The sequence below is a fragment of the Akebia trifoliata genome, chromosome 3, assembly GCF_017979445.1.
Source record: "Akebia trifoliata isolate Shusen 1 chromosome 3, ASM1797944v1, whole genome shotgun sequence".
Classification (NCBI taxonomy): Eukaryota; Viridiplantae; Streptophyta; class Magnoliopsida; order Ranunculales; family Lardizabalaceae; genus Akebia; species Akebia trifoliata.
In genome coordinates this window covers 32516607-32535558 of record NC_141377.1, presented here as the reverse complement: position 1 = coordinate 32535558, position 18952 = coordinate 32516607, and the positions used below count along the sequence as shown (strand labels likewise).

The 18952-nt window shown below is 36.3% G+C and overlaps 1 protein-coding gene across 5 annotated transcripts in view; it reads left to right on the top strand.

Annotated features, from left to right (window-relative positions):
• Window positions 1-18952, top strand: part of LOC147406427 (ARM repeat superfamily protein) — an 82235-nt gene that overhangs the window by 13078 nt on the left and 50205 nt on the right. For 4 of the 5 annotated variants that reach the window (XM_086434463.1, XM_086434462.1, XM_086434461.1 and 1 more), the window contains exons 11-13: window positions 1367-1577; window positions 4157-4336; window positions 14501-14634. In XM_086434463.1, the coding sequence (XP_086290589.1) occupies window positions 1367-1577; window positions 4157-4336; window positions 14501-14634 (525 nt within the window). The remainder of the gene's footprint in view (window positions 1-1366; window positions 1578-4156; window positions 4337-14500; window positions 14635-18952) is intronic. The other variant, XM_086434464.1, reaches the window with a different exon arrangement.

Sequence of the window (18952 nt, the reverse complement as noted above, 5' to 3'; positions counted from 1 at the left end):
TACTAAAACGATGGGCTAATAAAACATCAAAATAAATAAAAAAAACACGAAAATAAAGCCTTGAAACAGAAATCTAAATAAAAACTAAAATCTACTCTTTAAGATTTGATGTCCCTATCAATTCTCCTTGACTAGGAAGATTTTGCCACTGGTGAAATAAAATTGTAGTAATTCTCATCATCAGTTGGTTTCCACATTAGGTAGTAGAGTAAAGATAATCAAGTTGGAGTGGTACTATTGAAAAAGATGGGTATTCTTGGAAATGGGGTAGAAAAGGAAAGACAATAAAGTTAGAAGGGTATTCTTGGAAAGTAATAGAAAATGAAAGACAATAAAGTTAAAAGTTGTCCTCGAGATTCATATTGAGATTAAATCCCAACCCCTCTTAATAGGGGGAATAAAGGGAGTGGTCTACTGTTGTGTTTTATTATATAGATTATTAATATATATTTGTTTAACATTTAGATTATCATTGATCCATATTTTTATTGAATTGATGGAAACCATGTTCCACTTGTTAATACTCTTATTTGCAATCACTTATGCACAACTACTCCTCTTCCGTTGTCCACGGTTTGATAATAGGAAGAGTCCTATGAAGTATGAAGTATGGACCCTTTGCTGATGTTTCAAACCCTATCTGACTTATCAGAGCAGTGGGTGGTATCCAAATGAGCTGTTGACATTTACTTTTGCTGTCTTGGACTAGATATGATGCAAGTCCGATGTGTTTGTAGCACATCCACTTCACTGAAAATTGTCAAGAACTCCGTAGTCCATGATACTGTGGAATTAAAACATGATGTATAAGGCCATACTGTAATACGAATACATTGTTGTTTGAACATTCCTATAATGCCTCGTGTTTATGTTTGTTTACTTCTTTCACATTTCATACCCGTTATTTATTAAACTTATATTTCTTTACTTTCGAATTGTAAAATTCTAGCATTATTTTACGTGGCATTAGATGATTTTGTATTCTCTATATATTTGGTGTTCTTAACGTAATACTTGATCTGGTGGTTATTCACTTAAGTTTCTAAGCATTTTCCTTTTTTGACTCTTTCTCAGCACCGTTCTTTATCTTCTTTTCTTGAATAAGGTATACTAGTTCTTGAGAAATAGGCCACTACCAAGGCGGAGCCACATTTTTCATGTTGTCTTGACTTGATCATTGGCATGATACATTTCTTATTTGATTAGAATGAGTCTTTCTTTTTTATTAGGTGATTAAAATGTCTTTTTCTTGGTGTTTTTATTCTTATCTATCTTCTTTTCTTCTTAGTATATTGGTTGTTTAAGTAAAACAATGGTTTCAGTGGAACCATGTCATGATTTATGGTTTTTTATTTGATCTGTGAAGCACTGAATTGATAATGCAGGAGAATAGTTCAGAAGAAGTGCAGAAGAAAATTAAAACTTCTTTTAAGAAAATGTCAGCATCCTTTGTTGATCCTTCCAAAGCAGAAGAGTGCTTCCAAAAATTGCACCAAATGAAAGATAATAGCATTTTTAAGGATTTACTACAGTTGTTGGATGGGGGAACAAATTCTGTAACGGCTCATAACATTAGAGTGAGTTATTGCTTTCCTTTGCCCACATTTTTTTGTTTACCTATACTTCTGGGCTTCATCCATTTGCTTTCCAGAATCGTAAGTACATTGTATATTAGAGGATAACTTTGGTTTCTGTAGTTGCTTGTTTTATATTAGAGACTTCAATCAGAGTTTTCTTGTAAACAATAATTAGCTGTTTGAATATTGATACGTACTTCTTGCTGCCTATAGGCTATAAGTATTTATGGTATTTTCGTATCTACTGGTAATATTTCATCTGGTTGACTATTTGTTTTTTTCTTCTTCCTACTTTGATAGTTTTTTTAGTTGGAATTCATTCTTATTCTCTTTTCCATTCGCATTTATGAGTCAAAGGATTCAATTGTAACACATGATATTTGAAGATTTGATTATTCAGTTGTTTTTTTATTGGACTGCTGCTTACAATTTATACATTATTGTTTTGTTATTTTTCTTCAAATTATAATTATTTTGTTAGTGGAGAGAAGAAAATGAAGTAACCTGGATGGACTTTTATTTTATTAAACTATTAAACAAACTAAGTTTTTGTTCATTCTTACCAACGAATGAAGCTTGTCTTGTCGGTGGAATTCACATTTATGATCCAATTTGCATCTCAAATACATAGATTCTATGAAGGTTTTCTTAAATCTAAAGGGGAATTGATAGTACTTGGGAGATTGTTGAGGCTTACAAAATGAGCTGTGTTAGACCAAACGGAGAACATGTTAGCCTTTTTGTGCCAATTTCAAAGTTCCCTAATTCTGATTTAGAATATTGTTATTTAGTTATTAGTCACCATCATCATCATTCACACCTTATCCCTATTACTGGGGTTGACAACATGAACCTATTTCTCCTTCCAAGTATCCTGCAGGCGATTAATGCAAGCAATCTCTTTGAAACAGCGACATTGTCAGACAAATACACACACACACACACTCACACTCACACACACTTGTTGCTACCCCATCGAAGACACTTTCCTTTCACAGGAGCACTCTAAACCTTACTCAAGGCCTCCTTTAACAAAGAAAGCTTATGCAAAGGATCAGGAGCTTCACACATGATCGCCCACTGCCAAGGGCCAAAGGCTTCAGCCGCACTTAACCCAGAGCTGTGGTTTCTGCCCACCTCTTTTACAAACTTCACTTTATTTTCAGCCCAAACTCCACCTCCCTCCGGTGTTCAATCAAGAACAGGCCCCTTCATTCTCTCTTCAGGCTCCACCAGATACCTCAAGGCCAGTGAAATTTCCTTCCAACCATTACCCCATTCCCCCTTAGGAATAAGCACTGGTTTGATCCAATCCTTGTCTGCATACACACGGACTCAAACAAATTGATCATGTTCGTTAACATCATCCTCTGCTAGAAGCACTCTTTTCCCCGAGACAAATTTAGATCGTAGAGACTTCTCCGTAGCAGCAACTTCATTCTAAGTCTTTGAGAACCAAATAGCCAGTTCCCTGGACGATAGCAGCGCAGCTGCCCACCTTCTTCCTATCTCAAACACCTCATTTTTTTTTTCTTTCTATTCTTGACCCAGAGAGCCTTTAGCTCGAAGAGCTGACCCTCCACTTGCACTAGCGTCATCTTCTTAGCAGGAATATTATGTTTGATCAATGATTCAAATTGTCTAGATTGACCTTTTACAATAGCTGATCTCAATGTTTGAACATGAATTATTGAGATCTTGACGATTTGAGTTTGGCATTTTATTGGGGTGAGGGAGCATTAAGAAATAAAGATTTTACTAACTGGGTTGTAAAGATACCGCCCCAACGCTTATGGTGCATCTAGAAAGATGTCCTTGCCGCACTGTATATTAGGTATTTTTGAAGAAGAAAACTAGATAATGAACTATTTTATGCTTGGAAGCGGATCAGCATGTCGTGTAGAAGATTCCTGCTGCTAAGGGTTAGAAGTTCTAGATTTTGAGGAAAAGGAGACAGATTAGTGCGAGTCTTTTCCTTTTGGAAGGGACTCGAGGTTGGTTTCACACAAAAAAATGTTAAAGGCCTTAGAAAAATTGAAGGTTTGGATTAAGTAGGAATTTGTTAGAGTCAACCTTAATAAATTTAGATTTTATTGGAGTAAATCGCATTAATTAATGGAAAGGAAGAAAAAGAGCCTTATATCCTTAAGAGTTGCTAATAAAGACTAATCTGAAGGAGCATTTTTTTTTTTTGAAACGGTCAGGTTGGAGGAGATAAGTGAGAACTGAAAATTAAAAATTTCATAAGGAAATTGGCTAGGTAGAAGCTAGACATTTGTCATAAGGCTGGAAAGCCAGCCCTAGTTAAGTGCTCTTTGTCGATTCATCCAGTTTACTCCCTGATGCAATTGTATTCTTATTTTTCTGCCATTGTGGTAAAAACTTTTTTTCACTTTAGATAGGAAGCACCTTAATTGTGGACATGGTACTCATGATGTGATACTAATTGCGTGGAATATTCTTCTTGAAGGTATTTAAATTCTGTTGACAGCATGTTAGGAATTTAACTGTGTTATACTCTGCATTTTTCTTTTTCATCGGATGGTTCTTAATTTCCAGCCCTGGTGTTTAATTTTCAGGATACATTTCTAAAAAGGGTAGGGGATAAGCATCCACTTAATGAGTTCCTGAGAATACTCTCTGCAAAATGCTCATTTAATATATTTGGCTCAGAGCATGTGCTCCATATTCTATCGGATCTTTCCAAGAAAAATGTTGGCAATAAGCATCTGGAGGTGGTTTCAATCAATCTTCTTCTGGTAAGAATTACTGCCTTGAATCATTGCAATGAAAATTTTAGATGAGGTTTTAATTTCTTATTTTTTTGATCGATTGGGTTTTAAATTCTTATTTTTACCAATTTGGCTGTGTTATCTGTCACACCCTCAAAATTTAACCTTAATCCCAATGATTTTGTGTTAGTTTTCGAGGTATGAGACTCACATCCCAATATTTAAAGGTTGATGTTATATAAATAACTTCACAACTGATTTAATTATACCATGATATTATTGGAAATACTAGGATAGTTAGTTCTAGTTTGACTTTCATCAGTTTATTTCTATTATATCCATTCTTTCTATGTAAGGGCAATTATGTCCATTCTCTTATTATGAATTATAAATATATATTAAGCTCTCATTATGAGGCTTGATATGTTTTTTCTCTTCTAAAATTCTTCTTGGTATCAGAGCCAAAAAGAAAAACTTAACACAACCCCTTTTCGTTCCTCTTCCCCCAACGTCCTTAATTCACTAAACCTAGCAGGAGCCTCATTCGGAGTTTCTCCCCTTTGAGGGCTCTTTTCTTCCTTGATTCATGTTGCGATAAAGAATTTATTAGCCCTTCACATGTTACAATAGAGATTTGTGTTGTGAAATATTTTTTTTTTAACCCTACGATAGGGTTTCTCCTGACAATCAACCCTTGAGCTGTTTGGTGCACGTTAATCAGCCCTATTGGTGGTGCAATCAGCCTTTAGGCTCCCATTCTTCTCTTCGACAACAGCAATAGATGATCTACAAGTTGGAATCTGACTTGTGATCAGCCTCCAGGTCTATATTATTCTCTGCGACAGTAGCAATAAGTCTGAATCTCACCACCGATCAGATCCACATGCCCTATAGTGCTCTGCGACAGCAGTAGTAGCTCTCTACAAGCCTAAAACTCATCTGCGATCAGATCCACATGCCCTAAAGTGACTTGCAATCAGATCTACAAGCCTACACCTCACCTGTGATTAGATTTACAAGCCTAAAAACTCACCTACGATCAGATCTACAGGCCTAAACCTTACCTGCGACCTGATCCACAACAGCAGTAGGTCCCTATCTGTGTTGTGATTAGATTTACATGCTCTAGAGTGACTTGCGACAACAGTAGAAGACCTACATAGGTTTGAATCTCACTTACGATCAGTCTACTGGTTCCTATCTGGTTCTACACATGTCTGAATCTCACTTGCGATCAGTTTATTGGTTCCTATCTTGTTCTACACGACTTGCGACAGTAGTATACAACAACAGCCAACTGTTGTGTACACTTCGATCAGCTCTACACGGACTAAACTGCTCTACGACAACAACACACAGTTGTTGGGTGATTGGTGATCAGTCCTATAACACTTCTAAGGCTGTGTGAAGACATGCGACAATAACAGGAGTTGTTTCTGTAACCTACGACATCTCTACTTTGGTTGGTTCAACATCACGACAGCAGTAGAGGCTATTTCTGGTGTTGCCGACAGCAATCAACAGGATTATTTAGCTTTGTACAGGATTAATACGGGATATATCCCTTCAATCCAAAGTTTCTTCCTGTTCATAGTGTGCAATGACGACTCACGAGCTTAAGGACTCTACCTGTCACGCCCCGAAATCCCAACACGAATCCCTATGATTCATCTGTTAGAATCTCGAGGTGTGAGGTAATCAATCACACAATCTGACAGAACATTCATAAATAATAATACTTATGAAAGGAAAATATACGCAGCGGAATAAACATTTAACTAACATCTATACGAGAGTCTAGAGTAAACAGAAGAAATCGACAAACACTGATATAAGTCAAGATCTTTAATCTCATAATTCATCAGGTTACAAAATTTTCTAAACTACCATGTTTCTTATCTACAACCAAAAACCGCTAAGATCCTCTACTAGTCCTCAAAGACATGGCGGCGGCAAGACATCAATCTGATCCTCCTCAAAGAACGGTTCTTCAAAAGTTGAATAATCTGAAAGGGGAAGGATAGGGTGAGTAACAGGGGAATGTTACTCAGCAGGATGAACGCCGTTCTAACAACGAGTCATACATGCACGAGTAATCAGTTGAACAGTTAAATAATGTAAGTTTTTCATAATGTAACATACGATAAATGTCTAAGCATACTCAGGAAACAGTTATAATAACTTTCAATCTATCATTTTCAATCATTTAAAGTAACATATTCATCTTTTAAATGAAAACACCTATCAATCATTACAAAATAAGAAAAAGATACATAATAAGAACACGGCGGTGTAATCGATAAGAGAGCAGAGGAACACGCCGATATAACCGCCTCGGCTATGGCAATACGATATTCCAAACTTAACCTCCGATGTGGAATCCCATCGTTATAATCTGATTTTGTGGCCGGTCTAGCATACCACGGTTGGATGACCATTTATCCGGCTCAGACTGGCCGTTGACCAAGAACCCAATACTGAGTTCAACTAACGGTGAGGTCGACCGTTTGACGACTACAGACTAATAGTGATCACTAACTAGCCCAGGAGACCCCTCGCGTCGAAGCCTATCAAGAGGCAATGCATGTGAACCCCGCCTATCTCTACACTATACAGAGACCGCCTTTACACACAACGTTCCCCAGGAAATAAGTAGGAGAAATTCCCGGATTTCATAAGCTGTAATATGCTCTAAGGTATCCCATACTACCGAAGAGCATATGACATCTAGTGTTATCCTAGATTGACTCGCCGCTTCCGGACACACAGCAACGCGTCCCTCTTTATGGGTTTTCTACAAACCTTTACTGGTAAACAAAATAATTTATTTTGTATATAATATATCATTTCTTTTTAATCGAAAATACAAACAAAGTCTGGTAGTGCCCTCCAGTGACAGTTATCTGTCATTTCCATCCATCAACCATCTCATCCCTCTATCTATCTATCACGTTTTACGTGGCATGGCCACTACGTAGAACTGGAGGCACTGTCCCATCAATCAGTCGAGAACATACGTTCTCTCTATCCATCCATCGATTAAATCGATTAATCTATCATCTAATTTCCTACATATCTATTAAAGTAATTTTACTTTTAAAGTAATTCGAGATCTATAAAGCATCAGCCAATTCCATTCGATAGTTTTAGTTGAGTCGAGAGACTCGAAAACAAAGATAAAACCATAAGACATAAAAGCTGAAATCTGTGAAAATTTAACTAAGTGTTGAAAAAATGATTTTTCATAGTCGAACTTGAAAACGAATTATTTATTTATTTATTAAAGAACTTAAAGTAATACTTAATTGTTTTTAATGAAATAAATGTAGGAAATAGGTATACATACAATATGTAAGCAACACAAAACAAATTAGAACCAAACTCAACATTCGGATACTTTTCCGAATTGCTGATTTTTCGTTATTTTTCGTTGAAACTCAACCAAAATCGATTCAAATATTATACTAACTATAAAATGATTATATTACATCAAATGAACTAAAACCAATCATAAATAAGCATGCAAACATGATTCAAATTGTTCAAATATGTATAAACTTAATGAAATAATCGATTTATCAACAATCATATGGATTTTCTATGAAATTATCGCATAACTAGAAGGTAGAAGGGAAGGCAACCTACATTAAGCTATTTTCAACGGTTGAACGGACTTTAAAATCGCCCCCGGCCAATCTCCAAACTTTTCTTCCGGCGAAAATCGGATTTCTTTGCGTCCACGCGTAACCCTTGGCGAGAGGAACAACTTTCCTTCTTACGCCTAAGCTCGGATTGTTCTCGTTTGGCGTAGATCTGAATTTCAAATATTGAAGGAAAAGGGTTGAGATTTGTTTGGAGAGAAGAATAAGAAAAATCTGATTTTTCTAATAGAATTTAGATATTTATATCACTTAAGTTGGGACATACTTGTCATTTTGGGAATTGTTTTTCCCGAATGCCGAATTGGACAAACTTATACTCTATTTCGGATGATTTTTCGACACGAATCTAATGGTATGATCGGTTTCCTTAAATTACGTCTCTAAGGTGTCGTTTACCTATTAGAAAAATATCTAATGCGAAACTCGAGGATTGGATAACTTTTAAATCAATGCACAGATCTAAAATTCTTTCCTCGAGATACATTTTAGGATTTCAGGTCATTACACTACCACACCCCTTGGGGCCAATTTCTCAGTTCAACGTATAACCAATGCCCCACTAGATGGTCGTAATTTTCAGAGCTGGTCCCGGTCTGTGCGACTTTATTTGGGGAGTAGAGGAAAATCTGGTTAGCTGTCAGGCGTTATTTCTAAACCACCCCTCACTGATCCCAAATCTGAACAATGGGAAATATATAATTGCACCATCCTTGGATGATTATTTAATTCCATGGAGCAACGCATTTACACTATGTTTATGTATCATGAGACCATTTCCTCTTTGTGGTCAGCTCTCACTCAGACATATGCATATGCTCGCAATGACTCGATGATTTATGAACTTAACCGTGATATTGCTCAGGCTACCCAAGAAAATCAGAGTGTTGCAGATTATTTTGGATTTCTTCAATCTCGTTGGGAGGAGCTCTCGCACTATAAGTTTATGGTTGAGTTATCTACATAGACAGCTGGGTATGTGGTCAAGAGGATTGCTCGACATCAGACATACCAGTTCCTCATGGGTTTACACCCTGAGTTTGAGGCACTGCGGACCCAAATCCTTAAGACCACGCCTTTACCTTCCTTATTTGAGACATTCGTGACTATTGATAGCGATGAGCGTCGTTGTCGTGTTGTTCCCTCTCAAACTCAATCTTCTGTCATTATCTCTGCTTCCGATACAGATCATATGGCTCTTGCGGCCAATTCGAATTTTTCTAACTCCCGTACTCAAGGATCTGGAAATCGAGGCTGTGGGAGCCGTGGGCGTGGTAAAGGAAGTGGTCTTACGTGTAGTCATTGTGGGAAGATTGGCCATGAGAAGGCCGGCTGCTTTCAGCTCTATCCACACCTGTTGAGATCTTCTGGGGGTCAGTCCCGTGCTGTCGTTGTGGAATCTATATCAGTTGATCATGCTTCTCTTGGTACTATTGATTTGCAACATCTTCAGACACAGATTTCAGCTATTGTATGGGATCAGCTCCATGCTCAGACTCCCTCATCCTCGACAGTTGTATCTGTTACCACTCCCACTCTGATCATACTTGCTTTACTTGACGATGAATAGATGGCTGCAATGCTATTGTCTTGGTCTATGTGGATGATATTATAGTAATTAGAAATGATACACAGTGGATTGATAGGGTTAAGAGGCATTTGGGTAGTACTTTTGAGGTTAAAAACTTAGGTCCCCTCAAGTACTTTTTGGGATTAGAGGTAGCTCGCTCACGAAATGGTATTTCGTTATCTCAATGTAAATACACATTGGATCTTTTTCAGGACACTGGTATGCTTGGGTGTCGTCCTGCCTCTACCCCAATGGATCAGAATCATCGTTTTCTGGCTGAATCTGGGGAACTTTTATCTGATCGTTCATCTTGCCAGAGACTCGTAGGTCGTTTGATTTATCTGACTAACACTAGACCAAATTTGACCTTTGCAGTTAGTGTAATCAGCTAGTTTATGCATGCTCTGCGTACCTCTTATCTTGATGTCGTGTATCTTATTCTTCGCTACTTGAAGTCTCGTCCTGGTCTATACTTATTTTATTCACTTATTGCTCAGCCACATCTGTCATGTTTCACTGATGCTGATTATGCTCGTTCTCTTACAGATAGGAGATTTACATTTGATTTTTGTATCTTCTATGGTGGGAATCTTATCTCGTGGAAAAGTAAGAAACAAAGTGTGGTTTCTCGTTCCTCTACAGAAGTGGAGTATCATGCTATGGCCCTTGGCACATGTGAACTTCTTTGGTTTTGATCTTTGCTAACAGATTTAGGATTTCCTACTGATGGTTCCTCCTCGTTGTTGTGTGATAATAAGTCTGCTATCATGCTTGCATCTGACTCAGTCCTACACGAAAGGACTAAGTACATCGAGGTTGATGTTCACTTTCTCAGGGAGAAAGTTCGATCTGGTGTACTTAAGACAATCTTTGTTCCTTTTTCAGATCAACTGTCCGATATGTTTACAAAGTTTGTTGGATCTTCTGTAACAAACTTTCATCTTGTCAAGCTAGGCCTAGTTGATATGATATATTTGCCCCAGCTTGAGGGGGAGTATTAGAAATACTAAGATAGTTAGTTCTAGTTTGTCTTTCATCAGTTTTTTTCTATTATTTCCATTCTTTCTATGTAAGGGCAATTATGTCCATTCTCTTATTATGAATTATAAATATATATCAAGCTCTCATTGTGAGACTTGATATGTTTTTTCTCTTCTAAAATTCTTCTGATATAAAGCAACAAAATATAAAATTCAAATAAACAGCTAATCAACAATAGAAGCTTACATAAACTAGCACCACAATCTACAAAATTTGTCCTATATGGCTTAAAAGTTCGGATTGGGCAGATTTTTTGTGAGGATGATCTCTATGGTGAGGAGACCATCCTCACAAAAAATTACCTAATTTGAAACATCTAACCCCATAAAAAGTGATTTACAAATTTACAATAAAAATCAACCAATTCTTCAACTTTGTAAACCACTTTTGATGGCGTTAGAAGTTTCAGATTGGGCTGATTTTTTGTGAGGACAATCTCCTCACCGTAGAGATCATCCTCACAAAAAATCAGACCAATCCGAAACTTTTAAGTCATATAGGACAAATTTTGTCAACCAACGTTGTCGTCCTAAGATTGTCAACTGAACGCTACCCATACATACATACATACATACATACATACATACATACATATATATGTATGTATGTATATGCCAAGTAGTAGTGTCATATATTGTGATAAAATATACATGGTTGACTGTACAAAACCACACAAGTTGAGGTAAACATATATCTCAAAATTGTCACAGGTTTGCTTGCAACTGTTTGTGCAGTAGGGTGAGTAACAATGACTTACCTAGGAGATCACAAACATTTATAATAAATAGTCATGGCATGCAACAATTAATCACACTGAAAACAGTTGAATCATTCGCGCATGTAGAATAAAATCAGAAATCACCATGAAAAAAATGACAACAATATGTAATACAAACAATTATAATGTAATGGATAAGAGCATTGAAGAATCACGATTGTTCTTATGACCTTGGTTATGGGAAACGAATTAACTGGTGTGGAATCTCATTATTAGTTCCTGATTCTGTGTCCAGCCTAACAAGCCACCCTTGGATGACTGTTTTTAGAGTCAGGTTATCCTAGTGACCAAGGCCTTAAGAGACACGTCAATTATGGTGGTAATCAATCCTTCAACGACTGTAGATATCTAATGCACACTAAATAGTCTAGAGCATTGGTCTTTGCATCAAAACTTCATTCTAGTGAACATGTGGACCTCAATCATCCCTAGTCTTCCACAACAAATACCTTTACGTTACAAGGTTTTCTATTAAAGAAAGAAAGGAATCTCCTGGATTCCTTGGATTCCAGGAGTGATTCTCTTCACCAGGGCATCCTATGCTACCTAAGAGATTAGACATCTCATCTTTTACCCTAGAATGATTTGTCACTGTATAAATAAAAAGTTATTCTTATAGGTATTCACAAACTCTTTAATAGATTATGTATATATATATTTTCACCCCTATTCTAATTATTATCCAAACCATCTCCAACATAAACTTCTCATTCCCAATTTCATCCCAAAATCCAATCCACATTTCCATTTTCATTGGATATTCCAGTCTCACTTACTCAAACAGATGAGAATTTACATTCTCAAGATCCGACCAAAAACATTATGGCCCTGTTTGGTACACTACAAATCATATGCATTTGCAAATGATTTGCATTACAAATAGTTTGCAATGCTAATGTTTTGCAAAGAAAAACTTTACCAATGCTTTCTATTGCAAAATCATTTATTTTCTTCACTGATTTTATAATGCAATTTTTTTGTAGTGGTTACTTATTAAAAGAAATTTTAACTCATTCAACCTCATCAAATAAATTGTTCAAATTACAAAAATACCCTCAATGCTTGTTACATTAATGTGTATATGAATTTACGAAAACACCCCCATCATATGTACTTTTCTGGGTAACTCAATATAGGGTTAGGAATTTGACCCATTGACACTTCTATTTGATTCCAAAGTGTACGATTAAAACTTAGCAAAAATAATAAAACAACATTTGGGGTGTGCCAATCACCAAGCACACTAGGTGAAGCCTACAAGCTATAGAATAAGGATTTTGTTAAAGTGCAATAAATACACCTTGGGAATTGGAATCTGAGGGTATTTTAGTAAGAAATAATTTTTCAAGGTGATTTTCGGTACAAAATCCAATTTCCAAAGTGTATTTATTGCACTTTAACATGTGCCCTAACTAGAACCATAAAATAAACTACCAACTAGAAATAAAGATAGACCGGATTTTTCTTAGGTCTCTATCCCACCAACTGTATGATAAAACTACTATTTAGGTTATTTTCCAATATTTTTTATGAAGGCCCTGCTTGGGAAACTACAAATAGCAATTGTTTTTTGTCTCTATCCCATCAACGCATGATAAAGGTCTCTAACAAGGGTTATTTTTGTAATTTTAAAATGTAATCAAATCTAACTTTGATGAGGGGTATTCTTGTAAATTCATGTATATACAGTGGCAAAAAGGATTGAGGGTAATTATGGAATTTTATTATTTTTAATAAGGGATATTTTAATAATTTTTATATATAGTTGGAGTTTAATAATTTTGCAAATGATTTCTGGTAGTTTTTGTTCTGCAAATCATTTACTGAAATTTCTTAAGAATTTAGGTGATACATGCAAATTTTCGCAATGCAAATCATTTGCATTGTGTGACCAAGCACCCATAACATTGATTTCAGCAAATTATTTGCATTTGCAAATATACCAAGCAGGGCCTATACCTCAAAGCAATCACATTTTTTCTATTTTAGTTGATTTCTTTCTTGAAATCCATTTCCCTTAAAAACATATGAAATCATCAACTGATTTTTTTAAATGAAGCTGAAATCATCAACTGATTTTTTTAAATGAAACTTTAATCATCAACTGATTTGTAAACAAATAACTTCTGTTTTTGGTGAGATCATATTGTTGATTCAACCAAAGCATCAAAATTTAGACAATTTAGTTTATCCTGTGAGAAAATACATACTCTTTTATTTAAAATCAGAAAAAACTATTTGTTTTCATTTTTACCATAGCTTCAACTTATCCAATCTTCATTTAACACATCTTAAATGCATCTAATTCAGTCCTAAGTACATAGTTCAAGAACATGAAGTAGTTGAAAAATATAGTACAAAATATGAATTTAAAGAATTAAGAAAAGTTCCAGGCTATAATGGGATCATTTGGATGTTATGGTAGTTTATCATGAGCCAAGGGAGGTAGTTGTAGTTAAATGGGGGAATACTTACACAATTGTCTTCTTCAGTTAAGTGTTTTATGGCTGCAATTGTAATTTGGTGAGGGGGTAGTTTAGTATACTCATATGTGCATTGATGCATGCTTTCGACAGCTCTGAGATGAACAAATTTCCATGACTGTTTTGCTGGGGTTTGAGCAAGCCATAGCTGCACATTTTCCCAGCAAGAAAGTGATTAGATTTGAGAAATTTGCTTGATCTCATTACATGGATGAGAGCGTAAAGATGGTGCATGTTCCTTGATGCATCATCTTGAAGTTTCAAACCTTTTGTTGACATATCCAATTTGGTGCTACTTAATACTTTTCTCATTTTGGGGGGATTTCAGAAAAGATGAGATTTTATGCAGGTGTATTCTTTTAATCTTATTCAGTCTCGAAGTTCTATGACTTTGTTGTTTTCCCATTATTGGACTTCTAAAGCCAGTTTGAGTTTTGGTGTATTAGGTATTATTATATTATGTGTATATTATATACCTCAGTTACCTTTTTACAAGATCATGCATCTACATTAGTGCATTTATGGTGATAAATTCTGATTTTTTTTTCTTCTGTTATATATAAATATTCCAATTGTCTTTACCATAACCAACATCTACATTTAGTTATTTATCAGTAATACATTCTTTACTTACTTTTTCTTGCCTTTAATGTGAACTAGTCTGTTATAAGCATTTCCCCTTCACTACTGAGAGGATCTGAAGAGCATTTAAGGAAGTTGTTATCAGAAGAGAGCAATGAAAAGCTGCTTCAGATGTTAGCTAAGGCAGCCTCTCATATTTCTGTCAAACTCAGGTAATTTTTGCATTATTTATTTCTGTGTGAACATTCTCTGGCACCACCATTCATCCCTTATTTTATTCTTTGTTTTTTCTTCCATATTTTTAAGACTTCCTCATCTACCATACCTCAGAGCCCCATCTCTCTCACTCACACAGACACACACATACATACACACCTTGAGATGCAAAATGGTGCTGGTTGGCCTCTACTGTATGGACTGGACTTGGGGTTGGGCCAAGGCCTTTTTTAATTGAACTTTAGGTATTTACATACCCCTGTATGTTTTGGTGAATATTTGAGATACCCTTTGTGTTTTCAAACTTGACCTTGGTCCTCTCTAAAAGGCTAATGAAAAATGAACTAAAAAACCTCATCTTCAACATTCAACCTATGTGGCTGTGCAACTGTAAGAAAAGGGGTATTTTTTTCTCTGAATTGTTGCCTCTGTTGATGGATTGCCATGTTGGCCAAATAACACCTTTTCCCTGTAAAGCTCATGGTCTAGCTTAGATACAAAGACATTTTTTTGCCCGATCAAGGGCTTTGAAAGTGGGTGATCACTGAACTCCCAAGTTTAAAATTCAAATCAAATGGTGAAAAAATTGTCTTTAAATATATATATTTTTTGTTGAGGTTCTTAAAATTCTGTGCTCTTCATTCACGTGGCATCTGATCATGTTTTTTGATGCCACATGGAGATGCAGTCATAGAATAAGATTCTGTTTGCTTTAAACCCCAAGAACAAGATAGGATTTTTGAAGCATAAGATGGGATTTTGTGGAGTAAAATCTAGGGTTTTCTAGAAGGAATTAAAGCAAGCTTGAAAATGATGGATTGAAGCTAAGGTTCGGTAGATTACTTTCCCCATTGATGTTGAAGACGACTGGTTTTTGAAAAAAAAAAAAAAAGGATTCTTGGTAAGTGGTAACAGACAAACAAGTTTTTTTTTTTTTTCCGGTGGGGGGGAGTTTTGGACGAGCTTGGTGCTAGGCCGAGCCTGGTTTTCGGCTGGACTGGGTCACGGCTCACACAGGCCAAAATTGCAAATATACTCACCCCATGAGTTGATGAGGTGGCAATGTTTCTCTACCTACATGCAGTAGTGTTTTTGGTCATAGAACTAGTTGCAAAACCATTTCATCATTTTCTTTCCTCTCATATGATCCATTTACAATAGGATTTGTTATGTAATAATGGCCCCTTTTGAATAGAAATTGAACTTTTCATTGTGAGGGAAAATAGGGGTGCCATCTAATTTGTCCAGATTCCCCCAGCATTGCTTATCTCACTAGGGGCTTACAATCTTCCACATATAAGCATGTAGAAAGAACAACATGAGATGGGGAGAGAGATGTAATTTTTTTGATGAGGTTCTCTGCTCATGTCGATGACTATTCCTTGGACTCCTAGAGTCAATTCACTATACTAAATCTTAATTTATCTTTCTCTGTACAGACTCGCCTTTTAGTTTGATGTCTCCTTCCCTTCTCCTATGGGAGATCTCTTTAAATAGAAAATATAATGGGCTGGATACAGTTTTTCTCCATGATTCAACGAGTTGGATCCCAATCCAACTCTATTTCTAACACAGGATTGATTTCCTTTCCTACTTATATTTCCTTATAGAATATTTCCAATTTCATTTCGTATCTAATCAACTAAGCCACACCGGCTTATATTACGGCTTCAAGATGCACAATAATTGACCTCGAGACACGCATCAATGATCCATCATTGAGATTGGCAAATCTTGTTCTCAAATAGCGCTGAAAGTGTCACATCTCCAACCTAAATTAAATGCACTTAAGTTCACCTATAGCAACACTTTCGAGAATATCGGTTCTCTTTGTTGCACATTGGACTTGTTGGTCTACATTGGTTTTCTTTAGGTACAAACTCTTCTTTTAGACAATTCAACTTCCTGCCTCAGAAACTCACCAATAATAATCTCGGGCTGGTGCTTGGCTTTTGATTCAAAATCCCATTCACAACTACTCAAGATGGAAAATTATATAGGCTGCCTTTTCTACGATAATCTCTCTAGAACTAATCTCTTTTCAATGCTCTCCTTAAGCTTTGTGAGGGTTCCATGTGAAGTCAACCAACCCTTAAAATTTTCATCCGACCATGGGCCACATGATTTCAAATATCTCTTTACCACTTGGCATGGAGAAGCCAATTTACTCTCTCTGTTGTGCCGTGACCATGGGCATAGGAACTTGGCAAATTTTATCTCGACTATAGGACGTGAGAACTCGACGATGTGGAGACTTTGATGCTTGGCATTTGGTCATGCTAATCTGACAGATTCCGAGGTTTCATCCCAGCCTTTAGGTTACTAGAATCTAGTTGAGTTTGGCACCTTAATGCTGGCCATTGGGCCAGGGAATCTGTATGATTCTAAGGTTTTCATCTTGGCCATTGGATCATGAGAAACCTATTGATTTTGAGACTTTTATCTTAGGTATTGGGACATGGTAATCTAGAAGTTTATGAGCAATTTGGTGAGTTTGTGAGTAGGCGTTGCTTGATAGATTTATCTTTGGGAAATTCAGAACAGCAATGCTTATAAGGATTGCCCATATATTCCTATATCTATCTACTTCCCCATTTTCTTCTGTTGTTGTTTCCATCACCTCATAGATGAAATCCATTGCTTGCCCTTAAATTTGAATCAAACCTTCTCAGGATAGTAGTCAAAGGCTTATTGGACTTTAGCGCAAATACCATGTTGGGCCAAGATGTCTTTATCTGTCAAAAAATTGTCTTTATAGGTTTTCTTTGATTTATTGGTCTATGCACTACTTGCCCACTGTTGGGATTTGAGGTTACCCTCCAAAGGTTGGTTTCCGTGTATGATGCTTTCAAATGTCAAGCTTGTAGTGGCAAATAATTTTTTTTTCTATTGCCCAAGCTATACTCAGAATTATGAATGGTGCTTTTCAGACTTTCTTGTTTAAATGCAACATAATCTTTGGGAGTTTTATTCAACTTCTTCCTTAGATTTTGCTTAGGGTTGTTTGTCATTGGGTATTGGGCCCCAAAGCTTTCTTTTTCTTTTCCTACCCCTTTGGTAGGTGTAAGAAACTGGATTTATTGAGAATTCTTTTATATCCATTACAAATGCCCTAATAGGGTATTTATAGACCAACTATCCTATTATAAGAAGATTCTAGAAAACTATCTATTGTAGAGGATTACAAGAATATTCTAGAAAACTATACCAACTATCCTATTACAAGAATATTCTAGAAAACTATCTTATTGTAGAGGATTACAAGAATGTTCTATAAAGTAAAAAATGATCAAGAATAATCAAGAAGAATATCCTATTTTTCTAAAATAAGCCTTGTAGATTTTTCAGCACTCCCCCTCAAGCTGGTGAATATATGTTTTCCATTCCCAACTTGCCAATGACCTTTTGAAATGTGGTTCCAGGTAATCTTTTTGTTAGAACGTTTGCCAATTGCCCTTCTGTTGAAACGTATGGGGTGCAAATTAAACCACTGTCTAGTTTTTCCTTTATGAAATGTCGATCCACTTCCACATGTTTTGTACGATCATGTTGCACTAGATTATGGGCAATATTGATGACTGACTTGTTATCACAATACAACCTTATTGGACTATCCCAGGTGATTTTAAGATCTTCCAGAATTATTTTGATCCACAGAAGTTCACAAATTCCTTGTGCCATTGCCCGAAACTCTGCCTCTGCACTTGATCTTGCTATAACCGGTTGTTTTTTACTTCTCCATGTAACTAGATTTCCTCCTAGAAATGTACAATAATCGGATGTCGATCTTCTATCCACCACGGACCCTGCATAATCTGAGTCTGTGTATGTTTCCAAACGCAAGTTTGCTCCCTTTTTAAATAAAATTCCCTTACCTGGACTACCTTTTAAGTATTGGAGGATGCGGTATACGGCTTGCAAGTGTATACTCTTAGGGTTGTGCATGAATTGGCTAACCACACTAACAGAATATGCTATGTCAGGCCTAGTATGAGAGAGGTAAATCAGTCTTCCAACCAAACGTTGATACATCCCTTTGTCTACAATCTCATCTTCTAGAGCTTTACTTAGCCTATGATTTGCTTCTATTGGTGTCTCCATGGGCCTGCAACCTATTTTTCCAGTTTCCTTGAGAAGATCTAGCACATACTTCTGTTGTGAGACAAATATTCCTTTTTTTGAACGAGCAACCTCTATACCTAGGAAATACTTCAACTTGCCTAGGTCCTTTATTTCAAACTCTTCTGCAAGACGTTTCTTGAGTGCTCCTTCTTCCTTCGCATCATTACCAGTGACAATAATATCGTCCACATA